This window comes from Ursus arctos, unplaced genomic scaffold (genome assembly GCF_023065955.2).
Source record: "Ursus arctos isolate Adak ecotype North America unplaced genomic scaffold, UrsArc2.0 scaffold_25, whole genome shotgun sequence".
Lineage (NCBI taxonomy): Eukaryota > Metazoa > Chordata > Mammalia > Carnivora > Ursidae > Ursus > Ursus arctos.
In genome coordinates this window covers 12,088,639-12,111,877 of record NW_026622930.1, presented here as the reverse complement: position 1 = coordinate 12,111,877, position 23,239 = coordinate 12,088,639, and the positions used below count along the sequence as shown (strand labels likewise).

Below are 23,239 nucleotides of genomic sequence, written 5' to 3'. Positions count from 1 at the left end.
TTTCACTTTCAGCTTATGTGTGTGCTTAGATCTAAAGTGAATTTTTTGTAGACAGCACATGGTTGCATCCTGGGTTTTTTGTTGGTGGTGGTGGTGCTGTTTTGTTTTTTTTTTATGCATTCAGCTTATTTTTGTCTTTTGATTGGAAATTTTTTTTAAAAGATTTTATTTATCTATTTGACAGAGAGAGAGAGAGAGAGAGAGAGAGAGAGAGAAAGCATAAGCGGGGGAGATGGGGTCAGCAGGCAGAGAGAGAGGGAGAAGCAGGCTCATAGCGGAGGAGCCTGATGTGGGGCTTGATCCCATAACGCCGGGATCACGCCCTGAGCCAAAGGCAGACGCTTAACCGCTGTGCCACCCAGGCGCCCCCATCCTGTCTTTGACTTTTGACATTTTGATTATGTGCCTCAGTTTTGGTCTTTTTGGATTTATTGTGATTGGAATTCTTTAAGTTTCTTTGATTTGTGCACCCATTTCTTTCCTCAGATTTGGGAAGTTCCAGCCGTTGTTTCTCTAAATAAGCACTCTCTGCCCCTTTTTCTCTCTTCTACTTGTGTAAGTCCCATATTGCGTGGATATGTGCATTTGATAGTCCCTACGCATCCCCGAGGCTCTCTTCACTTTTATTCATTCTTTCTGCTTTTTTGTTCTCCGATTTGATGATTTCATAGCTGCTCTCCAAAGTTTGCTGCTCCTTCTGCTCGATCAAGTCTGCTACTCAGCCCTAGTATTTCAGTTCAGTTATTGCATGTTTCAGCTCCAGAACTTCTGCTTGAGCTTTTTATAGTTTCTTTTATATTCTCCGTTAGTTCATTATTTTCTTGATTTCTTTTAGTTGTCTGTGTTCTCTTCTAGCTCATTGGGCATCTTTATGACAGTTGTTTAAGATTCTTTGTCAGGCACCTCAGAGGTCTGCATTTCTTTAGGGTCATTCTGCAGGAATTTATTCTGTTCCTTTGATTGGGCCCTGTTTCCCTGTTTCTTTGCCATGCCTGTCATGCTATTATTTTGAGATGTGGGCATTCGATAACACAACCACTTCTCCCAGTGTTTATGGACTGGCTTCATGCAGACCCTTACGAATCAGACCAGCTAGAGGCTCTAGGACTTCTGAAATCTCTTCGAAGGATGTGTTTTCTCTGGCTTGTGCTGTGTTTTTAGTTGTCTCAAATTGCCTAAGCAGTTTATCCCTCTCCTTCCAGACACCCATAAGTTCTTGCTGCCCCTGGCATGTGGGTGTACAACTGTAGCTCTAGGGGTGCCTGGGCAGCTCAGTGGTTAGGCATCTGCCTTCAGCTCAGGGCGTGATCCCGGCATTCTGGGATTGAGCCCCACATCAGGCTCCTCCGCTGGGAGCCTGCTTCTTCCTCTCCCACTCCCCCTGCTTGTGTTCCCTCTCTCGCTGGCTGTCTCTATCTCTGTCAGATGAATAAATAAAATCTTAAAAAAAAAAAAAAAGAAAGAAAGAACTGCAGCTCTAATGTGCGACAGTGATCATAACTGTTTTCAACAGTTTCTGAACACGTCTGCCAGTTCCATCAGTGCTCTGAGTCAGATGACACAGATTCCCCCGTCCAGCCAGAATGTTGGACACACAGTTAATTATTTTGTTTCTATCCTGAGGGAGGATCCCTGGCAGGAGAGGTTTCCTCCAAGTTGTGCTGCATTAAGTCAGATAAGAGGAGAGGTGTGGATGGATATGGAAAATGCTGCAAGTTTTCCCACCCCTTTTGTTGGACTCTCTTTGGCTTTGGGTTGGTCTGGATGCTGTAGCTTCTCCAATGGATTCCAGAGTCCTTGCAAAGGTATTCTGGTCTGCATTTGTTATGTTGGTGTCTCTGGGGGAAAGGGAGGGTCTGAAGGTTCCTGCTCCTCCATCTTGCCAACATTACCCTCCTTGTTTCGGCAGTTTCCAAACAAGTCCTATTAGTGCTCTGGGGTAGGCAAGACCGAAACCAGTGCCTTGAGCAGCCCTCAGAGAAGCCAGAGTGTTGCATGCAAGGTCCACAACTTTGTTTCTATCCCAAGGGAGGATCTCTTGAGCAGGAGGATTCCTCCTGGTTGTGTCACACTAGAGTGGTTGAAGGTGGGGCATAGATGGGCAAATTTTCCTGCCCCTTTTGTTAGAATGCCCTTTTGGTTTTAGTTGGTCTGGGTGTTGTAGCTAATCAACCGGTCTCTAGAGTTCTTACAAAGGTATTCTGATCTGTATACTGTTGCTGACTCAGTGTGTCTGCGGGAAAACAAAGGCCTAAAGCTTCTTAATCTGCCATCTTGCAGACCCAGACTTTTTCTTTATAATGAAAGTAATGCTACTTTTTATGGTTACTGTTTTTTTAAGTCTTGTTTTAAAACGCTTTCCTTACCCTGATTTCAGAAAGATATTCACTTATATTTTCCTTTAAAAGTTTTTGTATTTAGGGGCGCCTGGGTGGCTCAGTCAGTTAAGCACCTGCCTTCAGGTCAGGTCATGAGCTCAGGGTCCTGGGATCCATCCCCACATTGGGCTCCCTGCTCAGTGGGGCGTCTGCTTCTCCCTCTCCCTTTGCCCCTCCCCTCCTCACTTGTGCATGCATGCTCTCTCTCTCTCAAATAAACAAATAAATAATCTTTAAAAAATTTTTTTAAATAAAAGTTTTTGTATATTTAAATTATTTTTTTAATTTTTAATTTTTATTTATTTTTTTATGTAAAGTTTGATGATTCATTAGTTGCGTATAACACCCAGTGCACCATGCAATACGTGCCCTCCTTACTACCCATCACCGGCCTATCCCATTCCCCCCCCTCCCCGCTGAAGCCCTCAGTTTGTTTCTCAGAATCCATATATATTTAAATTGTCAAGCCACCAGGAGTTGGACTTGATGCTCGTTGCAGTGTGGGTAGCTACTTCAACATTTTCCATATGTAACCAATACTTCCCATCCCATTTTGAGCTATCTCTTAGTGTTCCCTCAGAAGAGTTAAACAATTTTTGGCCTCTACTAACATTCTAGATATGGTGGGACTATTCGTGGGCTTTCTATCTCATTCCATTGGTCAATTTGTCTGTTCCTGGGTCAAAACCGCATCATCATAATTACTACAACTTTTTAAAAAGTGCGAATATCTGCTAGTGCAAATCCCTCATCCTATTCTTCTTCAGAAGTGACGTGGTTATTCTTGGTCTTTTGTTTTTCCATATATTCTCTTTTTTTATTCCATTAAAATTTTTTTAAACAGAGGTAGAAATGACATACATCGTATATACTTAAGAATGAACTTAAACTCCACAACCGGCCTTGAGATTTTGATTCAAGTTATATCAGATCTATAGATTAATTTGAGGAAGATATTGTAAGACTAGTTTTCCTATCCACAAGTATGTTTATACCCATTTCTTTATTAAGTTTTAAGTGCCCCTCAATAAAGTTTATGATTTTCTACATACAGATCTTAGAAATCTTAGATTTATTCTTATGTATAGGTTTTTTTAAGATACTATTTTTAAGGAATCACTATACCCAACATGGGGTTCGAACTCACAAACCCAAAATCAAGAGTCACATATTCCACTAACTGAGCCAGCCAGGTGCACCACTTTATAGTTTTTTTGTATGTCATTTTGCTTTGTTTTGTTTTTGCTATTGTAAATAGTGTCATAAAAATTATGCTTTCAAATTCGTTGATCATGTGTAGAAATGCAACTGACTTGCCCTTCTACCTTGTTTAACTCTTCTGCTTCTTTTAATAATTTGTAAGTATCTTTTAAGTTTTCTATTTGGGCGATCATATCTTCTGCAAGTAAATAGTTTGTTTAGGACTTAATATTCATGCCTTTGATTTCTTAATTTTTTTTCTTTGTCTTATTGCATTCCCTTCAGTACAGTCTTTTACTTCTTAATAATTCCTTCGTAAAACTCCAACTGGGGTTAAATACAACTCTCTGTCTTTTCCAATAAGTATGGATCCCCTCAACTGAACACGGAGAAGACCATTCAATAATGCTGAATTGGTCATGCTTGGAATTCATAAACACAAAGCATAAGCGATCATACTGACTTCCTTCAATCTGCTCTCCACCCCCCTGGACAACTATTTCTCTCTGTTCTCTTTTCTCAAACCCTGACACTCCTCCATCCTCACTCTCAAATAATAATTTTGATTTTTGTTGAGAAAATAAAAGATAAATTCCCACACCGTTCCATTACCACATCTACCCACTTATCAGCTTTGGAACCCAAAAACTCTCCCTTCTTCCCGTTACTATAGGAGCTCCTAAGACTAACCTGTCTTCTAGTTAATAGATCGCATCTCCTCTTACCTATTTAAAAATGTCACTTCAGCAATTCTTCCTCTCTCTCTCTCTCTCTCACCTGCATCATCAGTTTTTCTCTCTCTACTGAATAATTCCCATCAGCACAGCCTAATACCTTCTGTATCTCAATTTTCTCTTGACCTCCCTTCCTCCTGCTACCATTTCACTGCTCCACTTTTCACCAAAACTTTGCAAAAGATTTGTTTCTATTCACTGTCACTAACTCCTCTCCTCTCATTCTCTCTTCATTGGGCCTTCGACCTCCCTGATCACCAGAGTGACTCTGGTCTTTATCTGATGTACGACCACTCAGCATAGAATAAGTTAATGATTTACACCTACACCAGAGCGTGAAATTTCATGTGTACGCACCTGATTGCCGTAAGCATATAGAAAATGGCTTCGTGGATGGAATACCATTCCAACAGGAGAAGAGAATGATGAAGGAAATACGAAAAGTGGAAATTTGGGGTTTAATCCTGGTTTGTTATTTTTTAGGATTCTCACAGAGGCAATGGTGCTTTTCTAGAAATAGATAAGCAAAACCATGAACAAATCAGCAGAACATTACCATTAATATTACTAGACTATGTTACAATTTCCTGTTACGTGGATTTTGATTAAGATAGGGACGCATCCATTAACACAGCATAGAACTGGAAGAATCAGCAACCATCAATATGTCTTTGTTCTGCCTCCCCCTGCCTTAGGTGTCCATTTTCAGATGTTGAACATGAAGTTCAGGAGATTAAATAATTTGTCCAAGCTTCTATAATAAATGGCTTGGGAAGGTTTTATTATAGAACCATTGCTGAACTCCAAAGACAGATTCCAAAGTCCATGCTTACAACTGTGATGGCAAACTACCTCTTTAAGTGTGGATGCCTGGGCTACATTCCAATTCTATTGGATCGTGAAGTTGTAGGGGGTCAGGATATGTATCCCAAGACATGCCACTGTGGTACAGAGATTATTGTAAGCTGCAGACATTTAAGATTCAGCAGATGCAGAAAAGAAGACTTCCCTTCTCTGACTAAAAGCAGCAACTTCTGAGAAATAAGGCTACCTTCAGAAATAATTCACCTTCAGAACAGGTCTACTCTCAGAAGGGAGAATGCAAATAAAACCAACCCCAAATCCCTCCTCCTGCGGAGTTTTATGGCCCTGAGGAGATGAGAAAACCACTCATACTTGTATAAACAAACATTATCACAAACTTTCTTATCTCCTATTTGTTTCCCTGTTAACCCATTATCTTTTCACTTCTTTACCCTTAAGTGCCTTTCTCACCTGTTCCCTTAAACTATTAAGATGATATATAGCCCCCAAATTTTTTTTAATTTTTTATAATAATTTTTTATTATGTTATGTTAGTCACCATAGAGTATATCTTTAGTTTTTGATGTAATGTTCCATGATTCATTATTTGCATATAACACCCAGTGCACCATGCAATACGTGCCCTCCTTACTACCCATCACCGGCCTATCCCAGTCCCCCACCCCCCTCCCCTCTGAAGCCCTCAGTTTGTTTCCCAGAGTCCATAGTCTCTCATGGTTCATTCCCCCTTTTGTTTACCCCCCTTCATTCTTCCCTTCCTTCTCCTACCGATCTTCCTGCTATTTCTTATGTTCCATAAATGAGTGAAACCATATAACTGTCTTTCTCTGCTTGACTTATTTCACTTAGCATAATCTCCTCCAGTCCTGTCCATGTTGCTGCAAATGTTGTGTAATCATTCTTTCTGATGGCTGAGTAATATTTCATTGTATATATGGACCACATCTTCTTATTCCATTCGTCTGTTGAGGGGCATCTCGGCTCCTTCCACAATTTAGCTATTGTGGACAATGCTGCTATGAACATTGGGGTGCATATGGCCCTTCTCTTCACTACGTCTGTATCTTTGGGGAAAATACACAGTAATGCAATTGCTGGATCATAGGGAAGCTCAATTTTTAACTTTTTAAGGGACCTCCACACTGTTTTCCAGAGTGGCTATACCAACTTGCATTCCCACCAACAGTATAAGAGGGATGCCCTTTCTCCACATCCTCTCCAACATTTGTTGTTTCTCACCTTGTCAATTTTTGCCATTCTAACTAGTGTAAGGTGGTATCTCAATGTGGTTTTGGTTTGAATTTCCCTGATGGCTAATGATTTTGAACATTTTTTCATGTGTCTGTTAGCCATTTGTATGTCTTCATTGGAGAAGTGTCTGTTCATATCTTCTGCCCATTTTTTCATTTGATTATTTGTTTCTCATGTATTGAGTTTGAGAAGTTCTTTGTAGATCTTGGATACCAGCCTTTTATCTGTAGTGTCATTTGCAAATATCTTCTCCCATTCCATGGTTTGCCTCTTTGTTTTGTTGACTGTTTCCTTTGCTGTGCAGAAGCTTTTTATCTTGATGAAGTCCCACAAGTTCATTTTATCTTTTGTTTCTCTTGCCTTTGGAGATGTGTCATGAAAAAGGTTGCTTTGGCCGATGTCGATGTCGTAGAGGTTGCTGCCTATATTCTCCTCTAGGATTTTGATGGATTCCTGTCTCACATTGAGGTCTTTCATCTATTTGGAGCTTATCTTTGTATATGGTGTGAGAGAGTGGTCAAGTTTCATTCTTTTGCATGTAGCTGTCCAATTTTCCCAGCACCATTTATTGAAGAGACTGTCTTTTTTCCACCAGATGTTTTTTCCTGCTTTGTCAAAGATTAGTTGCCCAAAGAGCCGAGGGTCCATTTCTGGGTTCTCTATTCTGTTCCATTGGTCTATGTGTCTGTTTTTGTGCCAGTACCATGCTGTCTTTATGATCTCAGCTTTGTAGTACAGCTCGAAATCCGGCATTGTGATGCCCCCAGCTTTGTTTTTCCTTTTCAACAGTTCCTTGGCGATTCAGGGCCTTTTCTGGTTCCACACAAATTTAAGGAATGTTTGTTCCAGCTCTTTGAAAAATGTCATTGGTATTTTGTTTGGGATGGCATTGAAAGCGTGGATTGCTCTGGGTAGCATAGACATTTTAACTATGTTAATTCTTCCGATCCATGAGCATGGAATATTTTTCCATCTTTTTGTGACTTTTTCAATGTCTTTCAAGAGTGATTTGTAGTTTCTAGAATATAGATCCTTTACCTCTCTGGTTAATTCCAAGGTAACCTATGATTATGGGTGCTATGGAATGGATTCCCTAATTTCTCTTTCTTCAATCTCATTGTTCGTGTATAGAAATGCAACTGATTTCTGAGCATTGATTTTGTATCCCGCTACATTACTGAATTGCTCTGTAAGTTCTAGTAATTTGGGGGTGGAGTCTTTGGGTTTTCCATATAGAGTATCATGTCATCTGTGAAGAGAGACAGTTTGACTTCTTCTTTGCCGATTTGGATACCTTTTATCCCTTTTTGTTGTCTGATTGCTGTTGCAAGGACTTCTAGTACTATGTTGAATAATAATGGCGAGAGTGGACATCTTTGTCCTGTTTCTGATCTTAGAAAGGCTTTCCGTTTTTCCCCATTAAGAATGATATTCACTGTAGCCCCCAAATTTTAACCACTTTTTAGTTTTTCTCCTCACTGATTTTCACCTACACGTATGCACACTGCACACATAAATCATTTTCTCTTCTCCTGTTTAATTTGCAGGGCCCCAATCACTGAACATAAGAGGATAGAGGACAATTATTTTTTTCTCTCCCCTAAAATTATGAGTTTAAGGCTAATTCCATTTTTTGTTCATTTAAACTATCTTATGGAACCTTAAGTTTATATAAACCAAGCTCAGCTTATAGTCTCCTAGAGAATAAGCGAAGAAGAATCACTATGCAAAGAGCATCCTATTTTCTACTTTCATCAAACTGAATGACCAGCAGAGGCAAGAAATCCCTAGAGTGCCTTAAACTATATTATTAACCTTAAATAAATTTTGCTGTAGCTAATTTTATCAACTTCTACTGCCGCAGATAAAGAAGAACCTGGAAATAAATGTTTGCTGAGATAAATTTTCATTGTTGTGTCATCAAGAGCAACCACCTATGGCCTACCTGGTTGGAGAAGAGGTAGATTCCGGCACTATGCTCTTGGTCAACAAGAAATGTTACCAAAGTTGAAGGAAAAGATTTCATTCCTTTTAAAATATGAGGTAAGCAAGGAAACCATTCACGAAATGGTTCTTTGGTATAAAAGCAAGAGCTGGACTACAAAAAGAGAAAGGAAAAGTTAATGCCATTTTTAAGATGTAAGTTCTAATCAGTTATCTTAAGCAAACAAACTAGCAAACCGCTGTGTTGTCCTGACCGACCCCAAATAATAGTGATAACTCTTTGATGTCTATGCTTCTCTTCTGGGGTTGGGAGTCCAGAAGACACTGCCAAGCATCTCTTTCTGGCACGGGTTGTTTTTCCAGAACAACTGTGTAGGTTTGGATTTAACATCACTAGGTAACTGCCATTAAACCCAAGTACAGGCACAACTGGGTGCAAAGAGGGATGAAGCTTTTCGGCCTGTAGAATTGCCATCTTTTAGATGAATAACAATCCATGAAACAACCCAAGAAATAAAATTTCTTAATTTTTAACATATTTAATTCCAGGGGTGCCTGAGTAGCTCAGTCATTAAGCATCTGCCTTTGGCTCAGGTCATGATCTCAGGGTCCCGGGATCTAGCCCCGCATCAGGCTCCCTGCTCAGTGGGGAGCCTGCTTCTCCTGCTTCCTCTGCCACTCCCCCCAATTGGGCATACACTCTCTTTCTCTCTCTCAAATAAATAAAATCTTAAAAAAATAAAAAGAAAATAAAATATTTAATACAATACCTCACTTAGAGTCCTGTTTCTCTCAAAGGTGATAGTAACATAATCCACTATAAAATATAAAGGTACAGAAATTACAAGCAGTATCTATATTTCTAAATGTATCATTAAGTATACTCACATACAATTTTTTTGCACTTTGTCTCAGATTTAATTTTTTCCCCTCAGTTTTAGGCCACTGACTTATACAAGGCAAGCCTACCTTTCTACTTTATCCTATTTTTATTTTATGTCATTTAATCTTTATATGCCATCTATGTTGAAAAGAGCCTGTTTATATCTTTTCTCAATTTACCTTCAAAGTGTTCTCTGTTAGCAAAACATTTTTCATTATACCACAATTTTCCTTTGACATAGTCAACCTACATGAATAAATGAAGAAATAAAAATATCATTTAGGGAATAGATAGACTTAAGATATAAAATTGAAAAACTTAATAAAAAATTCTAAAGTAGGATAGTTTAGGAATGGGAATCAAATAAAGGGAGGAAAATTGTATGCCGACAAAAGAAAAGGTTGTAGAGTGAGGGCAAGGGACAAGACTATGCATTTTGAACAACACACATAAAAGGAATAAAAAGGAAAAAAACTTCATGTGAATTGGTCTCTGTTAGTGACAGATGCTGCAGTCGGTCAGTATAAGACTGTCATTCTGGAACTACCAGAAGCTGTCAGGCAGTTACCATAGTCACGATGGGTCACATGTTTATCTTTCCTTTGTCATTAGACTCAGCTAGGCTCCAGGAGGCTTCACAGAAGCCTGATGGCAGCAAGAAGCAGAAGAAAAAAAAAAAAAAGCCACAAAAATACAGGTCTTGAAAAAAATCAGTCATAAGAGAGAAGCTTCCAAGAAAGTGAGACTGTATATGTTGGATATGAATTACGTGTGAGAGTTCGAAGATGGTTTTGTTAGAGCAAGATTCCTGTGTTCAAAGTATTGTTGAGACAAAAGGAAGACCTTGCATTTTCATAGACCAGCAAGAAAGTCTTTGTAATCTGTGCATTAAAAGTCTTTTAAGTAGATGTTCTAAAATAGATTGTGGTGGTGCTTGCACAACTCTGTGATTGTACCAGAGGCCACTGAGTTGCACACTTGACATAGGTGAATTGTATGCTATGTGAATTCTATCTCGATAAAACTGCCCAGCAAACAAAAATGCACTTCAAAATGGAATGGACAGCAATTTATTTAAATGGTGCAACATCTTCAAGCCAAGCTGCTATATCAAACGAACCTTTAGTGTTCTTACATCAATCTTCAGGTTTGCAGGCTACTGTAATTATCATTATAATATCTAGGCAATTGATGTAGAATTTTTATTGGGCTTCGACTTACTCCTTTTCCTTCTCTTTAGAGTCCTTGCTTTTTTTCCTACTTGGAAGCAAACTGGTAAAAGTCCACTGAATATCCTTGGGGGTAACTTAAGCTGACCAGGTTGGCCTCATTCCAAGGATGAGCTCCAGATGCAGGGATTGGTCAGGAATGAACACATGACCCAAGTCAGGTTAATGAGTCAGCCCAGACCTCCTGGGAAAGAGATAATTCATTCTCCTTGGGACTAGTAAACCAACTACATCAAAACCTGGTGCTTATTCCTACTAACAACTGGAGAAATCCGAATGAGAATGAAGCTAGAGGAAAACAGATCCCAACGCGGAGAAGACAGAGTCCTACAGACATCTGGTAGGCTCTAAATCCAGTTGTGTCTGGAACCTGGACCCATCCCCACTTGAATTCACTACGTGCATGAGCCAACAGCTTCTCCTTTGCTAAAATCACTTTTAGTTTGGTTTCTGTCCTTTGCCTTCAGAAGGTTCTGACTATCCGTATACGGGAGAGAATCCAACGATTTTTCTAAGTTTGTTATCATGAGGTCCAGAGGGTGATACAGCTGGTTCAAAGTTCACTGTGACATGGCTATTAAGCCAGGACAAGATGTGGCTCCCGTCTGGCTCCATTTACTCATGCATTGACTCCGCAAATATTTACTGAGACCCCCTGTCTGCAAGGCAGCATGGTACCTTACTCACACAGGATGGCAGGTGAGACAGTCCTTGACATGACGCCTCAAGTCCCGTGAGGTTGCTTAGTGGGCCACTCAGAAGAGGGTGGTGAGTGAGAGGAATTAGTGTTGAAAGCTTTGGAGACTGCTCAGGAAGGGCCCCCTGGTGGTTGGGGAGGGATTCCTGAAGAATGAGGAGAAATTCTCCACGTGAAATCTAAAGGAGAAGGAGGGACGGCCTGCTGAGAAGATAAAACATCTTACACAACGGAGTCGAGGTGCCAGAAGTGTTGGCCCATCTCACGGAGGGCGAGTGTCGACTCTGACTGGCAAGGATAGCTTGCGGCAAGAGCAGACAGGACAAGGCTGGAGAAGGTAAGGAAGGCTCTGACCGGGAAGGTTTTTGTATGTCTCACAAGAGTTTGAATTTATATTTAAAGAACTGACCTGAAGTCCCTGCTATGTCCACGGAACAGACTCAGGTGGCTAACTGACGGATTTCGCCTCACGGCAAGCTCCCAATTTAGGGCCTTTGTACTTCTTATTACTTCCTTCTGGGCATGCTTTGTCAAAACCATTCCGAGGAGTCATTTGATTTTCTGTTTAAACTTTACCTCCTTGGGAGCCCTGCTAGAATCACCCTGTTTAAAACACTATTATCTTTTCCTCACTCCCTATTTCTCTTCCCTGCTTTCATGCCGACAAGCCCGAATTACCATCAGCAGTCACATTATACATTTGTTTATGAACCTGTTTGAAGTCTACCTCCTTCAACAGAATGGTAGGCCCCGGGAGACTAGTGGACTTTATTGGTCCCATTCCACAGATAGAATCCCCCTTGTTGAAACCGGCATGGCGGACAGCAAGTGCTCACACTAGTATTTGTTGAATGAACGAATAAATGAAGGAATAAATCATCAAGTAGTAACTTGCCCAAATAACTACATATATTCCATTCCTACCATCTTTCCTTCAATCATTATAAAAAAGGTCTTATCTGAAGATAAATCCCTACACTTTTAAGAAAAAGTTAACTTGTTCCCTTTCCTCTCCTGCCACACTACTTTGCTACTTTTGGAATACTTGTTTTTCCCCCTCTCATCACTACCGAAACTCCCTGAGATATTTTAGCTCAAGAAGATTTATTACAATATCCTTGCAAATAGTAAAAACCTCTCTGAAGGACAATTTGCATTAAGAATTTATTCATTGTGTATTTATTAACTGATCTGCCAGTCCAAGTTCTAGAAATGTATTGTATCCATATACTTGGACTACAAACCTGGCAGGTACAAAATCATTAATGGCAACATTGTTTGTAATAGCAGAAGATTACAAAACTACCCAAGTATCCATCAATATGGAACAGGTTAAGTCAACTCTGGGAGCTCCACACAATGGAACACTTAGAGCTATAAAGAAAGAAGGGGGGGAAGGTCATTCTTCATGTACTAATATGGAATTTCCCCCCCCAATATTGCTAAGTGAAAACAACAGGTATGTATATATTTAGAATATAGTATAAGAAAGTGAGAATAATTTATATTCATAATTATTTAAATTTACATTTAAAAATCACTGTAAAGAGAAAAGATGGAGAAGACGGAGAGAAGCAGGGTGAGTATACACTAAGGAGCAAGTAAGACTTCTCAATGTAGATCTTTATATAAACTTTTTGGTTTTTAACTAGGGGGAATGTATTACTATTTGAAAACAATAATTTTCAGACGTTGAAAATTCTAATTTCCCTTGCAACATGCTCTGTTCCAGATCATCTCGCACTCCACTTTGATCTATAGAGACCGAACACATAGATATTACAGAAAATGAGAGAAACCATTGCTCACCACTGTTTGCTCATCTCTTTGTCTCCCTAATATCTGTGCTCATTGGTTTATTTTGTTAAAGTTCTTTCTTGAGTATTTTCTTTAGCTGGGAAAACTGGGTGACGTAGTCTCTGAATTCTTTCTCAGTCTGAAAGATGAATAATCTCTTGGCTGGTAATAGGATTTTGGTCCCTTTGTCTTCACGGTCTGTAGATGTGGATTTTACTACTTTCCAGCTTCTACTGTTACATAAGTGGAATCTAATACCAGTGACGTATATTTGCTTTTGTTCTTTCCGTTTGGAAACTTGTAATATTTTCCCCTTCACCTTCAAATTCAGAAATATTATTAGGATATGCCTATGCATACATCTTTGTCAATTCTTCCAGGATTTAGTGGGCCTTTTCAATAGATAACCTTGGATCCTTCTTAATTTCAGTGTAATCTTCTTCTATTACTCGTGGTACTATTACCTGTCTTCTGCTCCTTTTTTATTCCTTCCAAAAATTCTCTCACCTCTTAGACCTGGATTATTCTCAAAGACTTATCTTCCCTAGATGGTTTGAGAAGTTTCTTCCTCTTCATCTTTCTATGCCACTTATTTGGATCTGAACAGTGGCTATTCTATTTATTCCATTTTTCATTGCAATTTGTGGTATTTAGCCCCAGAAAGTATTTTTATGTGGCACTTGAAACGCTAAGCTAATAGATGTTAGTGGTCTTTTTTTTTTTTCTGCTAATATCTCAGTGCCAGTAACAGTAACCACATAAGACGTGCTCATTGGACCACTGTTAAAGGAGTTGATTAATTAAGTTCTGTTGTCCTTGTTCAGTTGTTGTCTTCTCCATCAGCAACTCCAGTGTATGTCCTGATGCTCTCAGGATGCTGGGCTGGCTTAGATGTATTTTCAAGGGAGTGCTCAGGTCTGGTTTGGGGAGCACCTCAGATTGTGGTGATATGGGAGTGACAGAAGGCCAGGAGGTCTCTCCACCTCTGGGCTGCCATTCCCCCCTCATCAGAACCAGAAAGAGGCTTCCTTGCTCTGGTTTCCTTCAACTTGCCCACCTCAGATGCAGGGAGAATATAGGCTTCCCTTTGGGCTTTTCTCCAGGAGACCAGCCACTCTCTCAAGGTTGACAGAAACCCTCTCTGGGGGGTTCCCAGAGCTCTGCAAACCAAGCTCTCTCCAGGAGCCCCCACCTTCTAGTCCTCCACCTGCATGTCTATACAGCCAAAGGCCTTGTTCTCACATGACCCGTGAGAGGAAAGATGTGCCAGGTTTCCTCAGTGGGGTTCCTCAAAGCTTGGGCTTCGAGTGAGTCCAGCTGTCCAGCATCCCCAACACCCTTGACTCACCAGGCAGGTGGAAAGGAAATGGAAGTTAGTGGGAGCTGAGCGGTAAGGAACAAAGCTCAGGTTATAGTCTCCTTTGTTTCCTTATTTTATCACTTTTGTGTGATTTAGTTTAGCTGATATATTTGGATTGATTTCTAACATCTGACTTTATAGTTGGTTTTCCATTCTTTTATCTTTGCGCCTGTTTTCCTCCTTTCTTGCTTTTTGTGGGAACCAATTTGGATTATTCTTTAATCCTTTTTTTACCTCTCTGGTGGGTTGGAAGCTTTAGGTTATATTTCTTTTTCTTTTATGGTAATTATCCTTTAAACTTTATCATCTGTATGGGACTATACCTTTTTCTATCAAATTCCAAAGTTATTTTCCATATTGATTCTCCTACCAAACAAGGATCTTAAAATGGGTTGGTGATTCACTGAAAATTATCTCCATTCCTCCTTGTATTATCTGGAGTTTTGGTTCCACCCCAGTACTAAACACAAATTTTGTAACTGTTATTTTTTATACCAACTCCATTCTTTGAACAAATATTTACTAAGTGCCTACCTTGTGCCAGGCACATGCTAGACACAGATTCCAGAGTGGAGATCACAGACCAGGTGCCTGCCTCTGTTAGGGCTGAGAGCTCACATTGTAGCTCTGTCACTATTTCTGACACCCCACTCCTTCATGGGTGTCTCTGGGTGGGAAGCTCTCTTAATGTCTTATCTGTGAAAATTTCTTTTCTTCACCCTCATTCTTGAATGAAAGAGTTGAGCTAGGTTTGAGGTTCCATTTTGACAGGTACTTCCCCCTGTCCTTTCTAATGTACATCAATTTTGACTGTCTGGCCTTCCTGGTTCTCTGCTTCACATTTCCTCCAACTAGTATGGCAAGAAGTCAATCCCATTTGCGTCCTAAGACATAAGTGCCCCTTCCTTCTAGGTGGTGTAAGTGACTCTGTGTGTGTGTGTGTGTGTGTGTGTGTGTGTGTGCGCGCACATGGATGTGTGCCCACAGGTCTGTATGAGAATGGAAGGGGGAGGGGACATGGCAAAAGGGCAGGAACAATCATAATTTTGTTTGTGGTTTCCAAATTGACAAATGCTTATGTGTTGATGGGAATGACCTAGTTGAATCACGAAACTTGACTTCATAATAGAAGAGAAAAAAAACTGATGGAACAACTCCCCCACCGCCCAAGGCCAGAAGCAGAGCTGTGGCTAGCCTTTCTCCAGGTAGGCACAGACCCATATGGGGGCAGATGGACTGGGGAGAAAAGTGTTGGCCATGGGGGCGCCTGGGTGGCACAGTGGTTAAGCGCCTGCCTTTGGCTCAGGGCGTGATCCCGGCGTTACGGGATCGAGCCCCACATCAGGCTTCTCCACTATGAGCCTGCTTCTTCCTCTCCCGCTTCCCCTGCTTGTGTTCCCTATCTCACTGGCTGTCTCTATCTCTGTCAAATAAATAAATAAAATCTTTAAAAAAAAAAAAAAAAAAGAAAAGTGTTGGCCAAATCTCAGCCCCCACTCTCTTTCCAACATTGTGCACAATACACGGCAACAACCACAACAGTCCGGACAGAACATACAAAGAAGGGGTAGGGGCGGCCTCTGAACAAGGAGAGGCACTTCTTCCTTTGAAACAGAAGGGAAGATCATTGCTGGAAACATTTTAAGTTCAAACTGTAGATCAGATCATAGTAACAGGAATGATCTATGTTGTGGATTGTTGTCTTACACCTCCTCTCTTAGGTTATCAAGGAAACACCTATCTTCCAACTAACCCTTGGGAATTTAAAGCTTCTTACCCTTTCGAAACCACAAAAGTCTGCCCTTGAAAACTACAAGAAAAAAAAAACACTTTAATTTTTGCTTGCATATCAGAAGGCATAACAAAACATAGCAATCTGAGTTATACTAGAGGAAATGACGCTTTTTATACACCAGCAGTTGGGAGCATCGCTCACTAAAACCGGCCTCTAACATAGTTTATATAATATTCTTAAGATTTCATCTTTGGTCTTTGTTTCACCATTTTATTAATTTATTTGTACTTGAACTTAATTTCAGAAAGGATCTGAGATTTTTTTTTTTTTAAATCATGTAATGAGGGCGCCTGGGTGGCTGTCAGTTGAGCGTCCGACTCTTGGTTTTGGCTCAGGTCATGATCTCAGGGTCATGGGATCGAGCCCTGTGTGGGGCTCCGTGCTCAGCAGGGAGTCTGCTTGGGATTCCCTCTCTCCCTCTCCCTTTGTCCCTCCCCCACTTTTCAAAATAAATAAATAAATCTTAAAAAGTAAGAATTTCATGGTATGTATATTACATACCCTCACCAACACATATATTCCCCTTCTCTCAATCCCAAAACTAACTTTTTAATTTATGTTAATTTGTAATTAGCTTCATAAGTTACCATGAAGTATTTTGGGAACATATATAACTACAAAATAGATAATCTTCTACATGTACCTATTTAAAACTTACTATAAATCTGTATAGCAATAAAACTAGCACCATTTTCAAAGGATATATTCAACACTACATGGCAAAGGAAAAAGTCACTGTATTCTTTTACACTTTTTAGATGGAAAAAGCATTTAAATTCTAAGATACACCACACATAGCTCAAGTATCAAGACTCTCCACTTTAGGTTACAGGAGATATTTAAAAGCAACTCACATACCGTTAAGACAGAGGATGACGGGTAACGGAGATCTCCGCTTACAAAAAGACCCAGAGAGGTGAGGATGACTAAAAAGTGATTTGTTAAAACCATGTCCACCACTGAAAGCTCTGTGTGTTCTAAGGGAAGAAATCACACCAGGGGTTAAAAAGTAAGGAAAAGGTGAGCTCCCCAGCAAAGCAAAGACATTTCATCAATACTGATCAAGTGCTGATATACACGGGATACCAACGGAGGCACAGTTAAAGGAATTACCTTCTCCAACTTGGGAATAGATCGTATCTGTCAAGTTATACCACACGGTATCATTGTAATCCCAAAATCCAGAAAAACTGAGGCCGATGTAAATACCTAACATGAGAAAAAAGGAAGATTAATTCTAGATAACTTGACAAAGTGAGTCACCCACTCGTATGGTGCTCAGTCTTCTGGGGCCAGAGCCCACATCTGCCCCACCTTCCAAACCATTCTCTGACCCACGTCAACTCCCTCCCCTCACTTGGGATCTCACTTACTAAGCTTTGGAAAGATGAAGTGACTTCAGGTTAATGTAGGGTTTTAGCCAACCACCTGATTTAAATGTTAAGGCTCTTGTTTTCTATTGAATGCGATCCAAATATGCCACCCCAAAATATGCCCCTCTGGTTTAAGGATTACTTTGAGCTGAAGGCAATTGAGAATGAACAGACTCAGGAAGTGTTCTCTGTCCTCTTCTTACCTGCCTAGAAGCAGAGCATAATTTTCCATTTGGGAAACATGCCTCCCCACCCCTGTACCAGGAAGAGAAGAGCAAGATGGGAGGGGAGTCAGCGCTGAGACAAGTTTGCATAAACAGACTTTACTAGAATAGCTCTTCTCTTTCATTAGTCCCCCCACATATTTCCTAGTCACTTCCCCATAATTTATCATCCCGTGAAGCTCAAACTTCTTTCTTTTCTTAAAATGGTATCGATGCCCCCAAGTATAACCACTCAGGTTTCACTTCTATTAAGTTAACTCCCATGAATGTAAATACTAATAAAAATTGTGTGCTTTTTTCCCTGCTAATCTGCCTTTGTTAATTTAATTCACAGACCTTATTCTCTGAACATAAGAGAGTAGAGGAAGAGTTTTTTTTCTCTTCTGACGGTATTTTTGTAAATGTAAATACATTCCTATTTCAGAAATACAATCTTAGTCAATACTTTAAAAACTCCAAGAAGAAAATTAAAATTCCAAGAGGGAGAAACTATGTTTGATTTACTTTAATATTTGTGATTTAAAAAACAGAAAAAATTATTTGCTAATGTCTCATGAGAACCTAGTAAAAGAAGAAAAGGGAACATACTGCATGTACTTTGATCTCACCTTTCTCTGGCCATGACTAGGAATGTTGAGAGTCTTTTGTTTTAAATACAGAATATTAACCTAAAGTCTAGTCAACAGGTGTAACTATTGAGGGCAGTGGGGGAGCCTACAAACGGCTGATAATCTAACGCATATATTCTGTTTCCCAAAGATGAATATAGGACCGCTCATATTGTGAAATGCGTATTTTCACTCTCAGCTGTTTTCCATGTGGGGAAAGATGTAGCAGGAAGTGTTGTTATCATTCACTTTTTCAAGGGAGCGCAGAGCCAACGACAAGTGTTGTCTTTCTAAGCACTAAGTCTCCTTCCACAGATAACACTATCCTATATTCTAAGTAGGGATGACTAATGGTGTCCCGTGTGATATCACATGACCAGACCCCTACAAAGTTAATAGAGAAGTAAGAAGTGCAATAAATCCCTTACTCTGGTTAGTACTTCTAGACTCAGATTAAGTTACGAGCCATGCTGTATAACAAGGACCACACGGCACCCCAGGCTTACAGAAGCTGACGTAGACCATTGTGAAGAGTTTGCATTGTATTCTAATGGCCAAAAGGAAGCCACTGGGTGTTTGATGCACGGAAGTGACATAATTTGGTTTATACTTAAGAAGATCATACCAACTAGAAGCCCATCTAGAAAACCAATGAGTGACTAATGTGGTGGAATAAAGTCCAAGGCCGTATCGAGAAGGCCGAGAGAACAAAGTGTTTGAGGAGAGATTAGGCAACTGTATCAACTGCTGTTGGGAAAGAAAGTAGAATGAGGATAAGGAATTGGCTGCTGGGGGCGCCTGGGTGGCTCAGTCTGTTAAGCATCTGACTCTTGATTTTGGCTCAGGTCATGATCTCAGGGTGGTGAGATCGAACCCCGTGGGCAGGTTCTGCTCAGGGAGGAGTCTGCTTCCTCCTTCTCCCTCTTTCTCTGACCTTCCCCCAGCTCACACATATGCTCTGCCTCTCTCTCTCTCTCAAATAAATAAAGAAATAAACCTTAAAAAAAAAAAAAAATTGGCTGCTGAAACTGACCGCAGGGAGATTACAGGTGATCTTGGGAAGAAACGTCTCAGAAGAGTGGCGAGAACCAAACACTGATCCGTAGTGGCATGAAGACAAAGTGGGGAGGTGGAAAATGGAAAGCCATCTACAAAAAACTCTTTCCATAAATTTTGCTTTGAAGGAGGACAGAGAAATGCTTATGATAGGAGATATTACGTTTTGTTTGTATGCAAATGGACCCAATCCAGTAAGGAGGGAGAGCAGACAGTGCAGAGGGAAAGGTGACACTTGCAGCATAGACGCAGGCGCCAGGTGCTTCGGATGGCTGCAGGGAATGGGATCCAGACAAACAAGGGTTGGGGTGGCTCTGACAGCAGCAGACACTTCCCACGATGCAACAGGTGAGAAGGCAAAGCGTGCAAGTATGAACGCAAGTGGAGTGGCAGGTTTGCAGGTGCCACAATGAGGGCGCTCCCTGTGATCCACCTTGGTTCTCTACATAAACTATTAGGTAAAATCACAGCTGAGAGGGAAAAGGGGAAGGTTGGAGGAGGGGGAAAGAGGTGTGAGATAAGGGCATTTTGCAGAGTTGGAAAATAAACATACCAGCGAAGACAGACAGGATTTCTGGGTAGGGCTGAGTGCCCACTTGAGATGTGTGATCATGAATTTACAGTGAGACCAGTCAGTGGAATGTGAAAGTGAGAACGACGTGCAGTGTTTTCTCAGGCAACTTTCGATTCTTCCAGTGCAGGAGTAGAGGTGGTTTTACCCAGAGTTGGGTCTGCACGAGGACGGAAGACAGAGCAGGGCAGGGGAGTTACAGTAGTATCTATAAGAGTGGGCTATGCAACTTATGGGGGTAAAGAGAAAACTAAAGGTGTTGAGAAGTAGAGAAAGTCTCAGCGAACTCAAAGCAGTGCTAGAGTAGGAGCGCAAGGAGAGACTGACAGAATGGGGAGGTCGCAGGCAGTGTGAGATGCTCATGGCGGAGGTTCTGCAGATAATAACATTATTGGAGACAATGAGGTCCAGAATGTGGCCATAGAAGATGGGGGAAGATCATTGGAGAAGAGGAGTCCTCGAAGTTGAGTATTGCATGGGATGGTGAGGTCACTGAAAGCGACAAAAATAGCATGGAGAGGAAGGCAGGGGTCCAGAGGCTGAAGTCATCCCTAAGGGAGTATGAGTAACAGGAAGGTCAGCATAGGCAGGCAGCCAGGAGGAGTTACAGGGAGGTAAAGTCTGAGTTCCAAGGAGCTGGGAGTTTTGAAGGGAAGACAAAGTAAATACTAAGAAGTAGCCCCAAGGAGCAAGGATGATGACCCCGCCCCTGAGCATGAGACATGCAGAGGCGTTTAAGAGGGGATGTCACTGGGACCAGCCAGCTTACTCTCTAGGGCAGCAAAGTGAAGGGGCCATTCAGAGAAAAGATGAGCAGTATGGGGGAGATTGCTGCAGACAGAACCCTAATGCCAACGAATGGATCCGGGTAGATGGAAAGGGACAGAAGTTTGGGTCAAATTAAAGGAAGTCCAGAGCAGTGTGTGGGATAGGAACCATAAGTGACCCAGGAAGCTTAGGTTTCGGGGATGACAGACAAAACTGGGATGAGAGGCAGGGCAGATGCGCTGGGAGTTCACAGAGGAGGAAGGCAGGTAGCAAGTCCAGACTGGAACCCACGGGGCTCCTGGAGACCTGTTCCCACTATTAACCTCATGTGGTATGAAGGCCGGGGGCAGGGGGCTGGGGCTGGGTGCGTGGGATGGGGGAGGTGGGTGGGTGGGGTGGGGACAGACAAGGGCCTCGCAAAGGGACTGCAAGTTTAGGCAGTGGCAGCTCGATCCTGTAGGAGATTCGTTTTTGCTTCAGTAGAGTGGAAGGCAGCTAGGGGGAGAAATGTTACTAAAGCTATTTCTTTTCTCGAGAGGTTGAGTGAGATCCCAAGGAGTGGAGGCTGCTCCTTCTCTCCTGTGACTCTCCGTCGCTGGCAGGATGGAGCAGGAGAGATGAGAATGGCTCCTCACCTGTGGCTCAGGGAAGTAAGGCAGGTTTGGAGAGAGAGAAGGAGAGGGTCCTAGGAACAAGATTAGAGGGTCCATGGAACAAGATTAGAAAAAGAGTTGAGTTTCCATCTGGTTGACACAGAGGGGGAAGAGACACAATTTCTAACCAAACTAATTCAGCACAAGCAGGCTCTCAAAACTAGAGAACACAAAACGACTAAGCCATTAGGAATTCAAAGACGTTTGGGGGAAAGCCATTTGCCTATCCCTGTACCAAAGCATAGTGTTTGAATCTCTTACTTTATAAGAAGTCATGGTAGGGCAAGTTTTTGTTCTTCTTTAAAATTTTGTTATTCACATTGTTTCAGTCTCCCACATGAATTCTGGGATTGGCCTGTCAATTACCACACATACACACAAGATACTGCTGTAATTTTTCTTGGAAGTGTATTGAACTGACTGATAAATCTGGAGAGAATTAACAACTTCACAATAGTAGACGTTCCTGTTCATGCACATAAAATATTTATTTTAGTCTTTTTTCCTGACCTTCATTAAAGTTTTATAATTTCTGTCCAATAGGCCTCACAACTCTTTTGTTTCTTCGTTTATTCCTAGGTACCTTTTGGGATTTGTTACTTTCTGAATGGGATTTTTAAAAATTATAATCTTTAGTCTTTGGTGGAGTGGTTTTTATGTGTTGTTATTTCATCCCTCAATTTTGTAGTACTCTGTATTTGTTCTGATAGTTTGGCTACTGATTCTTTGGGATTTTGGGGTGCACATATTATCTGTGCAAAGAAAAATTTTGTTTCTTATCTTTTAGTTCTTTTATTTCCCTTTTCATTCATTGGGCTGGGGGCTCGAAGGTCACCAATGACCTAGGAAAAACAACTACAATTACACATTAACAGTTGAAATGCGTAAAGATGCTATTAAATACTATGGTAGTAATCTAAAAACATATACATAATAAAATAATGTTATGAGGCCTTACAACATGATACCTATTTACACAGGAATAGCAGGTGGACTGGAAATGCAATGAATAATTTCAGAGAAGAAGTAACATATTAGGAGGTGGCAGGGGATATGTGAAATTAGGAGAGATGCTACAGTCACTATGAACATGGCCAAAAGTCACACCTGCAGGTAGACAAGGGGAAGTGACGAAAAGTAGAGTCACAGGTATTTCTAGAAAACAGTTTTACTCCCCTAGGTCTATACATCCAACTTGCTCTACCAGTGAAACATCACTGTTACAAAATACAAAACTTCACCTCCAACTTTGAGTAAAGCTGCGAACTTACCATTATATGTTGTATTCAAAATGAAGCCAAGTAATGCTACGTCATTGGCACAGGGACACTTTGCCACTTTGAGATCGACCACATATGGGTAGACTTTGGTGATGTCATTTTTTGTCATTAGAGTCCCAAGATCCCACTGAAGAATAGGTTCTGCAGAAATCAAATTTAGGTATTTAAATTGTGGCAGCAGTCTTGAAAAGGGAACGTTACTGGTTTCCTTTCAGAGTTTTTTCTTTTGTTTTCTCAAGTTGTTCTTTTTATTCCAGTTAGTTAACATAGAGTGTAATATTTGTTTCAGGTGTAGAATTTAGTGACTTAACACTTCTGTACATCACCCAGTGCTCATCACAAGTGCCCTCCTTTAAGGGTTTTAAAAGAACTATACAAAGGGCCTATGCGATTGTCCCCCAAAATGGGTGTATTACCTCACCCTTCATCAGTTAAGAAGTAGGTTGGCTCTTATTTTCCAGAGTGGAAGGAATGAGGTCTAACCGCCCTTGATGCGGGCCCAGCACAGTCACTACCATAGAAGAGCCTGTGGGATGGGAGACACAGCTTTGACCATCTTTGGAAAGTACAATTGGCTATAGTACAATAGGCTAGGACCTATCCCTAGAAATGG

General features: G+C 41.0%; 1 protein-coding gene across 1 annotated transcript in view; it reads right to left on the bottom strand.

The window, feature by feature from the left end:
* Window positions 1–23,239, bottom strand: part of CATSPERB (cation channel sperm associated auxiliary subunit beta) — a 105,613-nt gene that overhangs the window by 59,752 nt on the left and 22,622 nt on the right. The window contains exons 6-13 of the mRNA XM_044389964.3: window positions 22,618–22,767; window positions 17,207–17,302; window positions 16,952–17,070; window positions 16,076–16,108; window positions 9,395–9,461; window positions 9,103–9,149; window positions 8,334–8,486; window positions 4,670–4,822 (exon numbers count right to left, since the gene is read on the bottom strand). Coding sequence (XP_044245899.3) covers window positions 4,670–4,822; window positions 8,334–8,486; window positions 9,103–9,149; window positions 9,395–9,461; window positions 16,076–16,108; window positions 16,952–17,070; window positions 17,207–17,302; window positions 22,618–22,767 — 818 coding nt within the window. The remainder of the gene's footprint in view (window positions 1–4,669; window positions 4,823–8,333; window positions 8,487–9,102; window positions 9,150–9,394; window positions 9,462–16,075; window positions 16,109–16,951; window positions 17,071–17,206; window positions 17,303–22,617; window positions 22,768–23,239) is intronic.